At 42.4% G+C, this 13,522-nt stretch overlaps 1 protein-coding gene across 1 annotated transcript; it reads left to right on the top strand.

Annotated features, from left to right (window-relative positions):
- Positions 1-1,654: 1,654 nt before the first annotated feature.
- On the top strand, positions 1,655-13,333 carry CD164 (CD164 molecule). The gene is made up of 6 exons (XM_052669817.1): positions 1,655-1,876; positions 3,705-3,788; positions 5,305-5,382; positions 7,991-8,119; positions 9,358-9,441; positions 10,279-13,333. The coding sequence occupies exons 1-6, from the start codon at positions 1,756-1,758 to the stop codon at positions 10,437-10,439; spliced, it is 657 nt and encodes a 218-aa protein (XP_052525777.1). The 5' UTR covers positions 1,655-1,755; the 3' UTR covers positions 10,440-13,333.
- Positions 13,334-13,522: the final 189 nt, after the last annotated feature.

Here is a 13,522-nt window from a genome sequence, read left to right as displayed (position 1 = left end):
TTTTGTTTTACATTCTTCTGATTCAAAGTCATAGCAGAAATACTGTATTTTAATACTGGCTGTGTAAACTCTTTCTTTGCATATGAAAGCCAGCAATTTTAATCATTTACAGGAGTAAGTGGTCTAAGTCACACTGGCACTTCAGCAAAAGCATGTGCAGGCTGAAAGGTCACTACCAGTGAGTGTGATTTCTCTATCTTTGTCACTTTCCAGAGTTGAATTCAAAAGCCACTAAAATTCACAGCCAAAAAGATCATAGAATCCTCTGAATTGGAAGAGACCTTTAAAGGGCCATCTAGTCCAACTCCCCTGCAACGAACAGAGACACTACAGATAGATCAGGTTGTCCAGAACCCTGTCCAACCTGATCTTGAATGTCCCAGGGAGTGGGCTTCCATCACATATCTCAGCACCCTTTCAATGCCTCACTACTCTTATGATAAAATCTTCTTCCTTATATCCAATCGAAATCTCCCTTCTTTTTATTTGAAGCCATTTCTCCTTGTCTTATCACCACAGACTCTGCTAAAAAGTCCGTCCCCTTCCTTCTTATAGCCCTACTGAAAGGCCTGTTTAAAGTCTCCCCACAGCCTTCTCTTCTCCAGGCTGAATAGCCCCAGCTCTCAGCCTGTCCTCAGAGGAGAGGCATTCCATCCCTTGGAACATTTCTGTGCCCTTCCTCTGGGTGTATTCCATCATTTGGATGGATTCCAACAGGTCTGCATCTGCCCTGTACTCAGGACATCACATTTGGACACCCCAGGTCATCTCATCACAGCTTCTGAGAGGTGCCTGCTTACATTCATTTTCTCTGCTGTTTTCTTTGCAACCTTTCCCTGGAAGACTCATTTGCAGGAAGGCGATGCACGAGCCATCCCACACATCGCATAACAGCTTGGAGAGAAACATCTCCACCCAAATCATGAGCTATCAGTAGTCCTCCAGAGCCTTCCAGAACTCACGACAGGTGGCTCATCTTAAGATTTCAATGTTGTTCTGGTCTCCTGGCAGTGTAACACCACCTGGCAAGAAAGGAGAATGGAAGATTAAGTTTATAAGTTTAGTTGGCAGCTCATTCCTTGTCATTGTGCAACTCAGCTCATGCTTAAACAGCGGAATTTTCCCGATTTAATGCATCTAGTTCATCTATCCTTTCACCCCAATGGCACCACGCTAAAACGTGCTTTGGAGCTCCGGCTTAGCTCCCCTTTATTAGAAACAGCTCTGTATGTTTCCCTTGGTTTCCCAACATTTGCCTGTGTTGGCACTGCACAAGATGTGGAGGCAGATTAGCACTTTTATTTGCAGGTTCCACTGCTGACGACATACGTTGATACAACCTGCTTTAGGAAGAAGAAGAAAAAAAAAAAAAGGCAGGAGAGGGGCGAAAAAGAAAAGAGGGAAACTTGGTCAGCCCCTCATAGCCCCAAGGGAGTAAGGGATGCCCCTCCAGCCAATCAGCGTCCGCCGCTCAGCGGACCAGGGGGCGTGACCATCGCAGGGGGCGGGGAGGCGTTGACGGGCAGCACGTGACGCGCGGGAAAAGCTCCCGCAGAGCAGCCGGGGGGCGTATAGGAAGGCGGAGCGGGGTGGACCTCGTCACCTCGCAGGCAGAGGGCGGGGCCGGCTCCCTGGGGTGCCGCCCACGTGACGCGGCGGCGCTCGGAGGGTGCGCGGCGGCGGGCGGGAGCGGATCGGGTAGAGGGGAAGCGCCGACGGGCGGGAGTTGCCGTTCCTCGCTGTGCCGCCGCCGCCATGGGCCGGAGAGCCGCGCTGCCGCTGGCCGTTCTTTGCCTCGCTTCAGCGCTCTGCGGGCTGGCGGTTGAGAGCAGTTGGACGCAAGCGAATAGCGACTTTACCGCCGCGGCGGCCGTGGGTGAGTGCCCCGCGCCCTTTCCTCTCCCCCCCCCCCCCCCCCCCAGCCCTTACGACGGGGCAGCCCTTCCTTCCCTGCCCCCGCCTTCCCCTGGCGCGCCGCCTCAACGGCGGCTCGCTGCACGGAGCGTCCGGCGGAGCGGCCCGTTAGCGGGGTTGCGGCTGAGTCACGGAGGCGGCGGCGGCTCCTCTCCGGGAACTCGGCGCTGGCCGGGCTGCGGGCGGTGCTGACGTCACCGGGGCCGCGCTCCCGCCGCCGCTCCGTGTGCTCGGCGGAGGCCGCCGGGTAGAGCGGAGGTCGCGGTCCCTGCGGTGCGGCAGGAGAGGGCGGTGTGAGCCCGAGCTGTGCTGCGCGCAGCCTGCAGCGGGAAGAGAGGGTCGTCGCCTCGCACGCTCCCGGGCTCGGAGTTCGCTGTTTCCCCGCAGTTCGTTCACAGAGTGAATAACTCAGCTGGCAGTCCGCTCTTGAAACCTTTAATTAAAAAAAAAAAAAAAAAAAAAAAGCCAGACTGTCGATCCCATAGTTTAGAAAATGCGTTACTCCACCGTGCGAGTCTGGCACGGAAGGGAAACTGAAAGCTTGTGCCAGCCGGCTGTGCTGCATGGCCTGCCTACGCGTGAGGGCTTCCCAGGGGCCAGCTCTTTTGGAATGAGTGCTGCCTCACTGCCCACTGCCCAGAACTACAAGTGAATTTAATTCTTTTTTTTCCCTGAAATCCGCTATTAAGGAATAGTCATATCGCTGTTGAAGTGGTTCTAGTGCTATCTGTCTAAAGAGAAGGAGGCAAGACTATTGTGTACCTTGCTGGTAGGAATTGGCAAAGGTCTTTTTGTATCTGCTTTCAGGAAATGGTAAGTAAATAGCACAAGCGTTTCTAGTCTGATCCTGCCATAGCCAACAAGGGCAGCTGTATCCAGGCACAATTCCAATTACCAGAATACTGAATTAGAGAGCTGCTATCTTGATTGCCAAAAATCTGTGATTAGCCAAATTCCCTTTGCTGGGGAGTAGGATGGAGAAAAGCAAAGGGTCATCCATGGGTTTGCGGAGCGGGTAGTATTATATTCAGCGAGTTGGAGACTGCAGTGGTTTTGGGGTTGCTTTTTTCTTTTCTGAGTATGATGACTGTGACTAAGTCTTAATCAAAACTAATGTATTGAAATTGGAGATTGGGGACAGAGTTGATTTGTTCCAGATACTGGCTGTGTTGACACTGTGGTTTTAAGGCTACAGTGTTGGGCTGAGATTGACATAGAAACGCAGCTGGACTGGTTGGGTGGCTGGCTTCTACTGTGATCAAAGCAGGGATAGTCTGACTTCTGCCTGCCTTTATATGCATTTGTGCATGATGTCCTTTAAGCTCTCGTCTTTATTTCCCTTCTGCTGCTTGTTTTTTTAGTAGCCAGCTGTATTACTTAACGGAGAAACACAATCAAAAGGAACCAAGCTCCTCATCTGAGCCTTTAATAAGTTTCTGCAATATAAATTTAGTGGCTTTGGTGATTTCATTAGTTGCATATTTTTGTCCAAATTCACTGTTGTTAGGTTACTTGAGACATAACCTTGATGTATATGTGAGGTCTGGTTTTGGGCTATCGGTAGTGCTGTGAGGGGAAACAGAAATGCTTTTAACAAGGTACAAACTAACTTTTAGGAGCACTTGGCTCAATGTGAAAGGTTGTGCCTTAAACTGGGAGATCTATAGATGAGAATTTACACCTCTAAGAACTGTTTCCATGAGTGAGCTCGCTCTTCTTACAGGGATTGTTTTGTCCTAATTGGTGTATCTGTTTTCTTTTTTCTTGGGCTTTTTTTTTTTTCCCCCCAGACATCTGTGGAAATATTTCTACGTGTAGTTCGTGTATTGGTAATGAGACACATGAAACAGGCTGCGAGTGGATCAGATGTAACGGTAAGGAGGACTGTGCAGTGCAGATCCTTTAACCCAACTAGATCTCATCTATTTATGTTAACATTCGCTACTGCAAATAGATTGATAACCTAAGACAGCATTAACTCATAACTTGCATCTGTTGCTGAGCAGATTTGAAGTTCTTAGGTGGAGACATCTGAAAATGTTCAAAATAATCCTAGATTTGTAAGGCTTCTGATTTAAGTCTGTGCTGTTGATTAGCTAATGTTTTCCAAATGGTTCAGAATGTTAATAGAGCAAAGTACCTGTTTGTGCTTGCTCTGAAGGAGTTGAGTGGATTCTGAGAGGCAGGTGCGTCCTGATGCTGCAGGCTGCAGTCCTTTTGAGGTTATCATAGAATCACAGAATGAATCATAGAATGGCCTGGGTTGAGAAGGACCACAATGATTGTCCAGTTTCAACCTCCCCTGCTGTGTGCAGGGTCACCAACCACCAGACCAGGCTGCCCAGAGCCACATCCAGCCTGGCCTTGAATGCCTCCATGGATGGGGCATCCACAACCTCCTTGGGCATGCCATATACCTGATCACAGCCACTACTCTGGAATTGAGAAGGAACCCATTAAATGAGATTAGTCTTAACTAAGTAGTGTTCCTAAAACTATGAATTGCATCCCACTGAAAGGAGTGTGATAGAGCCCCCAAAATGTAAAGCATTAGCTGGCTTCATTCAGAGCTTTCTTTTCCCAATTATAGGGAAGATGGGTATAAATACATTTAGGTGACCTCTGGTGCTCTCTTGATGAATTGACAAAGCTGCTGTTGACAGTGTCGCATGAGGACCACAGCTTTTCTGAGGAGAATCATTCATACTTTTAAAATGAGGTGGATATAGACCAAGTGATTTGAGTAGAGAATGGCTTGACTGCAATAATAGTAATGTAGATAGGTAGTATATGAATGCCAAACTGGGTCAGGAATTCTGGATGTTGCTTGTCCAGCAGAAGTGTTTTTACAGGAAGATGCTCTTACAAATCCTACATACATTGTCTGACCAGCAGGCACACATGCAGCTCTCTCAGCTGGGTTAAGAGGCACGCAGGTGGCAAATAAGCAACTGGTGTCTCAGTATCAAGGATCTATTGGAGAGCCAGGGCTATGTTTTTCACTGCATGTAGAATTCCTCAGACAGTAAGGATTTATGCTGTTCCTGCGGATAGGAAATATTTAACTTACTGTCACAAATATTAGAAAAACTGACTAATTTTATAGGCCTTAAAGGAAAAGTACCAAGCTATTCTGTTAGAGAAAAATAGTGTTTAACCAAGAAGTATATTGCTTAAATGTGACAGATTCGCTGTAGTGAAAAAATATGAACCTCCATAATTTTTAATCATTAATATAATAGTGAGGTCGTGTACGTGGAAGTGGTTTTAATGTTATCCTGGCTAGAAGATGGTGTTTGGTTTATCCTGAGAACAATTTATTAGCATTTAAGAACAATCTCTAAATGCTTTTTTCTTAATTGTGCTGATTTAAACACTCTGTTTTTACAGATTCGCAGATGTGTGTAAATGGAACAGAAACAACTTCTGAAGCGTATAAGAACTGTACAATTGAAAAACAATGTTCAAGTGAGTATTTAAACGCTATGGAAGCCAAATATCTGAAGTATAACAAGTCTCATTTGCACCTCCTTAATTTGTTGAGCTTTAATGCCTTCTACAATATACATATGATTGTACAAGTGTGTAAGTAAGCCCTTTGCTTCCAGCTTAAACCTATGATATGATATTAAAATGCACAGTGTTATTGTTCATTCAGTAACTGCTGCTGCTGTTGCTTCAAGAAACTTGACGTATTTGAGTAGACAAGTCTGTTTGCCTACTTACTGCCTTGGTTTCTTAGGCTGAAATTTTCTGTTAGGCATAGCCTTGCCTATTTGGAAGTACTTTAAAGATGTTAAGGAACTTCTCAATCTATTTAGGAGAGTGAGCTTCATTTTAAACAAAACGTGTTTCATGTGCTGAATCAGTGCTTCATCTGAGATGTAGTAAATGGGAGGAAAAAAGGTAGCAAATCTGCTTTGTTAACTTCAGATCTTCGTGCAGTCCTGAAATGTATGGTCTGGGTTATAGAACTGCACATGGAGCCTTCATGCTGGTCACGTGTTTAGTTTTTGTGCTTTTCATTAATTTGTGCTTTCTGTGCAAAGCAGATCTGTGAAGTGTGAATGATTTAGATTAAATCTAGAAGTTTGCTTTTGTGGAAGCTGCCTGATCTTTCTGAAAGCTGACAAGAAATAGATTTTAAAATAGAATATTCTGGTTTTAAGACACGGGGCAGAAAATGAAAAATTTGCAATGCTTTTGTCTGGATTAGCTCAAGAGTGCTGCTGGAAGAGGCTGGCTCACACCAATGGGGATGAAGCTTTCATGCTGCTTCTGGTGGTAGTGGCTGGTCAGAATGCTGCTGGGCTTGAACTTCTGTGTTATTTCTAAAACTGTAACAACTGCTCCTTAATCAGTGGAAAATTCCAAAGTACCAGTTTTTTCAGTGCTTTCCAAAAATAGCATGCTATTAAAATGTTTTGTTGTATACCTAAGAGTAGCATCTTTACCATCTGTTCATATTAAACCTTGTAGCGAGGCTACTGGGATGCTGCATTCAGTTTCTGCATATTCATAGAAATTTAATTGTAACCTTTAGTAGAGAATCTTGTTTGGTATCAGAAGAACCTGTATACCTCATCAGCTCTCCATTATCCAAGGTAGAAGAAAACTAGTGTACCCTGAGTAGTGTGATTTGTATGGTACAGCCTGTATCATGTTACATCTGGCCTACTTTTGTGCATGGGAGCTGGCAGTGAGCAGTGTTGCCATGGAAGCACTGGGCTGTAAGTGGGTAGGGTGACAGTAGCATCACAAAGCTTTGTCCAGTAGCCGTTTCCTGCCCAGCTTCTCTTGCTGGCCTCTGCTCACATAGCCCAGTCAAGCTGGAGGAGCAATGGTCCTGGACCAACTGTGACGATCCTTCTCTGTAAGTCAGCTAAAATCAGTTGGCTGTAATGTGGATGGTTGGGGAAAGTAAGATGACAGCTCTGCTCACCAATCTTTTCTCCAGTCCCCAGCTAGGATTGATTCCTCCTGCTGAGTATTTCCATTTTAACAGAAGAGTTACATTAGAATCATAGAATGGCTGGGTTGAAAAGGATCACAATGCTCATCTAGTTTCAACCTCCCTGCTATGTACAGGGTCACCAACTACCAGACCAGGCTGCCCAGAGCCACATCCAGCCTGGCCTTGAATGCATCCAGGGATGTGGGATTAGCACTATCCATTGTTAATTGGATTTCTTTATGAGACAGTGTCATGGTTCAGCCCTACATTTTAGGGGTTGCAATAGAAAAACATTAAGGCGGATCTCAGCTGGTCTACTTGATGCAAGTAGAACCGAAAGGAGTGCTTATTCTGGTGCATCCAAAGTGTGTCTGTAGAATCGGGCTGCTCTGGTTTTCTACTGTGCAGAATTGCTTCAAGATGCTGAAAAAAAAATAACAAATTCTAAAGGCTTTTGGACATAATGGTGTTTTGGCAGGAAGTTTGCTGAGTCATGAATGTTCACAGTGTTATCAAGCAGCAGGTTAGATGAGCTGTCCACGTGGGATTAGCTCAGATAATGCAGTGAACTGTAGAAAGTTCTTTACTAGGATTTTTACACCTATACTAGCAACAGCCATCAGAATAGACAGCTTTAGTTAAACATTCAGAGGATGACAACATCCTTGAGGATGTCCTAGTCACCACTCCCACCTCTGGATTCAGCTGTCAAACCTCTCTGATTTCTAGTTGGCCTTAGTAGGTCACATTCACTCACACCTCCAATGAGGAAGGGAAGCAATACTGATTACTTAGTTGGCTACTGCATAAAACCTATGCAGTTTGCTCATGCAGTAGTGCTGTTCTCCCTTTTGGTTTGCTTTGAGGAATCTTAGTTGATGTAGTCAACAGGGATGTTGTACACAAATTTGCACCGTGAGGTTGAACATGGAACTATCTGCCTGTGACAATTTTTTTCATCTATTCATTTCAAACAACTTGTGCTGTGTGGTGTTTGTAATTTCAGATCAGAACTGCAATAGTATTCAGTGTTATATGAGTCCCTAGAACTCAGCCTACTACTATTCTCTAGTTAAAAGCTGTCATTCATGTTTTTTAATGCCACTTTTTATTCTTTCATAGCTCCTACATCTGTTCCTTTTTCTAATACTACTACGCTGCCTTCCAATACTACAGCATCACCTTCCAATGCTACTACAGCGTCTTCCAATACCACATCTGGTTCTGTTACCACAGCTCATTCTACCACAGGTAATATGAAGAAACGTGACCCGGGGAGCACATGAGCGTTAAATGTGTGAGACTGCTTAGCAAACAGCTGAGTGAGCTTGAAAATGTAGTGCCAGTCGTAATGCAGTATGCATTGCTAAGGTTGCTTCTGTTGTCCCTGGTAGAATGGCAGGAAGCTAGGACTTAGTGAATGAAAAAGAGAACAAGGGATTTTTTTTCTGCAGATCACTGTGGTAGCGTGGCTGCTTAACGTCTGAGGTATGAAATAACATAAATGATTCCAAGGCCTGGAGGAAGCGAACTGTATAAACTGTAACAGTGGAAGTGTTTCCTTCCAATATTTTCTCAGTGGTAATTGAGTTACGTTGGTCATTTCCACTAATAATGAGTTTTTGCAGATTAGCTTTTTGTTATTCTATCCAGAATCTTTTGTTCTCCCACGTGCTGCTGTCTTAACAGTGAAGTTTTAAAGATCTTATCCTTGAAAGCATCCACTGCTTAAAGTAGCTGGGAGGTAACCAGAGTTGGTGCTTGAGGGCACTCACAACAGCTTACAGCATAAAGTGTCAGTGTACAGTGAGGTGACATTTAGCTTTGAGCAGAAGAACAAATGCTGGCATTTATCCCAGGCACATAGTGAAATACTCATTAGTTGTTAGTAACACTAATCTTGTGGGGTGGGAAAGGCCAGAGACCCGTAATTCTGTTTTGATAAACAAAGAAGTGTTACGAGACAGTCTAGCTACAGGTGCGTGTTCACACATTCCAGTGATGTCGTGGTTGTCAATGAATTTTTGGGGACAAGTGTTCAGTATCCAGTATTTATCTCCTGCCTAGAGGTACTACATTTAAGTATTTATGTCCAATAAGCACTGTTTCTAAAGGCTAGTTATTGAAAATCCTTTGCCTTGATGCAGCTGTCTTGTTTCTTCTTCACATACCAACATTTATTTTTGTCCCAAAGGTGATTTTTATTTAAGTGAAAAATCACTGATATGTGAAGAACTTTGAAATATTTGGATAACAACCATGTGGTTAGGCTATGAGCCTAAATAAATAAATCCTTCTTGCAGAAAGCTGGCTTAATGCCATGCAGCTGAACATCTGAGTTGTGTGGGGTACGCTCTGAGATCAAAGCTTATTCTCACTGAAGCAAAACAAGATAAATCATTTATGTAGGAATTTGCACATTTGCAAACTTTGCTCTTGAAGCTTACTGTATGTGCACACTGTCTGAATTTAAGTTTTCTCTCAAACAGCTCCAAACATCACCAATACCACTACGCTTGCTCCTGTATCTACAACTCCCATCACTTCAGCTGCCAAAACAACCAGTGTTCCAGGTAATGGCTATTATTAGTATAGTTGAAGCATAAACCACTTAGACGTTTACGTTAATTGAGAAGCGTTGTCTTGAAAGATGCTTAGCTTTGTGCCTAATTTAACTTTGTTGAAGTGACATAGCAAGGTCACAGCCTGTGCAACAAGTCTAGTTGATGAGACATTTAATGTCAGTAGCACATCGGTCAGACTGTATAAACTGACCATTTCATGATAGCGTGACTGGAAGTTGCTTGTAAAGGACTTATTTTGAAAGCTGCTCTTTTATCTCACAGCATAATAATGGAATACCTTTATTTAAAAAAAAAAAGACATCTAGTGATGGTAATGGGTAACTTGTAGTATTCTATTCTAGTATCTGCCTGGAATATGCTGTTTCATGCGAAGCTGTGATGAGGTGAAGCCCGTTAGAAGCAGGTTGCTTCTAGGTTCATGTGTTGCGGCTTCAGTTGGTTTCTTTACTCTGGGAATTATGCTTACAATAGAAGGAAGATGATGTGAATTCAGGCACAAAATTGGAACAAGCAGGGAAGTCTGGAAAATACATTTTCACTGACCATATACAATATTATATTTCTGTGGAAAGGAGGAAGACTTGCTCAGTACTGAGGTCCAAAGCAGTCTGGAATAATGGCTAGTCTTTTTGCAAACGTCACTTAATTAAATGACACTGCAAGTGCTGCTGCAGTTGCCAGCAGCTGCATTTAGCCATACCTTTACTTTTATTTATGATGTTTGGATGTTTTGTCTGAGGAATCTCAAAAAATACACGAAGCCACTGTTAAAATTGCTTAAACTGTAAGCCTTGTGAACTCTAACTGCTGTGTGTTGTTTGGCAGGTACAAATGCTACTGTGACTCCTGCACCTTCTTCGCGCAAGTCTACGTTTGATGCTGCCAGTTTCATAGGTGGAATTGTCCTTGTTCTGGGTCTGCAGGCTGTTATTTTCTTTCTGTACAAATTCTGCAGGTCGAAAGACCGAAACTATCACACACTTTAGGACCTGTCACTTTATAATGGACTAGTAGCTCAATACCTGTAGTTCACTGAACCAAAATATTTTCTGTTGCTCATGGAAGACAGCAGTTCATAATACCCTTTAAATCTCTAAAAGAAGACTTGGAAAGAATATTTTTGCAACATTATACTTGGCAAGAGGTAATGTGAATCTCTCCAGCAGGTTTACTTGCAATATTCTGCATGGGTTCTAATGGCTGTCTTTTCTTTAGTGGCTGCTGCTGTGGGACTTTTTTTGATATGCCAAATGTAGATATTTGGAGATTCATTTTCAGTGGCGACACTGTCTTGAGTAGATAATCTCATGACTTATTGTAAAGGCTAATTTAATCAACATTTGATAAAAGTATCCCTTCATTTTTGTCAAGAAGTGAATTATTGGTGACTGACTTCAGGGAGTGAAATACCATTTGTACTAGCTTGTAACTCGCACAGTGTGCTGCCAGAAAGGTGAGCAAAATTGTAGAAGTAGATAATGTCTTAGTGGAATCAAAAAACCCATACAGATACTTTTTTTTTTTTTTTTACACAGGGAAAAAAAAAGATTGCTAGATAAAATACTGCATTCCAAACTGAAATCCTACATCCTTTCTAACTAATGCTGAAGGTGGAGAGGATGTGTATGGGATAATTCTCATAAAGAGGAAATGAAAATCAGTGCCTTAAATGACTGAAAATTAGTACGCTGCGAAAGTGTCCCACCTATCTCAAAGATAAGTCAAATATTTAGGTACTAGCTTTATATAGGAGAACAGAAACTTGAGTATGTGTGATTGAGCATTCCAGTTTCAGAATCTTTACACTGAATAACTGGCCCTTATTGACTGTTTTTGAGGGTGAGGGAGCATGGTACAGTAATATTCAGCTACAGGCTAGCTTTAAGTTGTTTACCTTTTTTGTTCTAACATGCAAAGGCCAACCATAAAACTGAAGTGATAAAGTTTGAGATACTGTTCACTCCCTGTTTAAAAAGGCAACAATTTGTATTTATACTTGAACTAGTGTTTAGGGAAATCCTGACTTTTTTTCTTGTTCTTAAGCTTACTTGTTAAAATTTCATTTCAATTCTTTTTAACCTTTGTGTGTGTCTGCTTGCTGCAGGAGCTATTCAAAGTAATCAGAGAATCTGCTGATTTGAGTCAGGATTGCTGTCCTGGTACTGCCAGGACTGTTTCTTTTTCCCCAGCCTCATTCCTGCTATCAGTTTTGTATGACCTTGCAGTGAACTGGTTAAGGAAATCTATTCAGCCAAATGCTATTTTTTTTTTTTTTTTTTTAAACTTGGCTGGATCACCCCTGTGATCTGAGAGTAAGCAAAAGGTATGTCATTGCCAAACACCTTCAAGAATAAGCCCACAGGAAAAACTGAAGTACAGATAAAATGAAGCAGTGGGCATAGCACGTGATGGTAGCTTTTGATTATGCCCCTTGATCATCAGAGTGATCTGTAATACTGTCTAACTAGCTCTGATCTGACTAGAATTTGGCACCAATGCAATGAAAGGAGAACATTAATGCAGGTAACCGTCATGGTAGTGTAGCTTAGATATTGAATAAATTGTTTGCAAATTACTGAAGTGCACAATTGCTTTTTGGTGTTCTCCTAGTTCGAATGACATTATTGTGCTGCATAGAAAAACTCAAATTACTATCAGAATACAAAATTTATTCACAAGTACTGTATCTTCGAGTTCATGAGCTTGTGGTTTTCTAAACTAAACTAAGACAATCAGCTCAGGTTCTTTAAAACAGAAGTGAGCAGCCAGCTTCCAGCAACAGCGTGTGGGTTAGATGGTATAACCTTGGCCTTATTGTGAAATCATTTAATCTGCCCTTTCCCTATCAGAACTATTTTATTACATGTTTAAAAAGATATCCATGAGCTTGTATTCTGTGCTTTGAAGTGAGCCAAATACTCTCCTACAGCGTGACAATTCTCAGCTCAGCAACGCAAACTGTATTTCTAGTACATACATATATGTTTGGCCTCCAAGGGCTATCTTTTGGGAAAACTTGCAGAAAAATGCTACAGAACACTTCATAGCATGGAAGACTTTGCTGCAAAAGCATTGCTCTGTAAAATGTTGTTAAAATGCTTATTCATGAGCTATGCTAATTCTGATTTAAGTTGTAAAGTATGTTGGTAAAACAAACTAAAATAATTTTTCAAGTGCCTTAAAATTGCTTAATCTTTATGCCTCAAATTTTATTTAAAAGGGTAGAATGAATACCTTGCCTTAGTTACTAAAGTTTTCTTGGTGCCAGCAATTGCTACTTTCCAATACTTTAGGAAACCCAGGGTTTTTGATGTGTACAGATGCCAGTCTCAAAAACTCAAGCTTGTACTGCATCAATTCAGTTGCGTACTGGAAGGCCTGCACTGCACGTTGGTTGCTCATTAGCCTTGCCAACAAGATGTAATCCACAGTTGATAGAGTTGTGACTTCAGCTTTTCTCGTTCAGTTGTCTGGGGGAGGGAAGGCTGGATTATACATCATCACCGTGTGCTTGGCTGTCTCACTATAGAAATGAATTGCTCCTCTGTGAAACTGCAGTATCAGCTAATCTGTGCTGTGTACTAGCAAATAACCTGAAATAATAACTTGCAGTTTTTTCTCAGCCTTGTGTTTTGAAGTGGAAGGTAGCTCGTAGATCTGTAGTTGCATTTGCCCCTGAATCGGTTTTAGGCACTGAACTGTAGTGACTCTTCAAGTTACCTGGCTTTTTCTTGAAGCCAGTTGTGCAAATAGCAAGCTGTTATCTTATGAATGTTCTTTGCAAGTGTTGCTGTAAAAGTTTGTTCCGTCTTCAGTGGAAGAAAACTGAAACAGTTGTAATCACAAAACCAAATTGATAAATAAAATCTGTTGAATGGAATTTTACTTGTAAACTTTCTTTCATGTGAGCATGACTGTCTGCCAAGTTTCTGGAGATAAGAGCTGTTTTCTGTGGCAGTTGAACACCGAGGAAAGCAGGGGAGTGAAAAGTTTGACAAGTTAATCTAACTCTCTGAAATAGTTTTAAGTTAGCACTTGGTGTGTACAAAATATAAATTTGGATTTAGGA

This window comes from Tympanuchus pallidicinctus, unplaced genomic scaffold, assembly GCF_026119805.1.
Source record: "Tympanuchus pallidicinctus isolate F22 unplaced genomic scaffold, pur_lepc_1.0 scaffold1, whole genome shotgun sequence".
Taxonomy (NCBI): Eukaryota; Metazoa; Chordata; class Aves; order Galliformes; family Phasianidae; genus Tympanuchus; species Tympanuchus pallidicinctus.
Note: the sequence above shows the minus strand (reverse complement) of the source record. Positions and strands in the feature narration are given on the sequence as shown.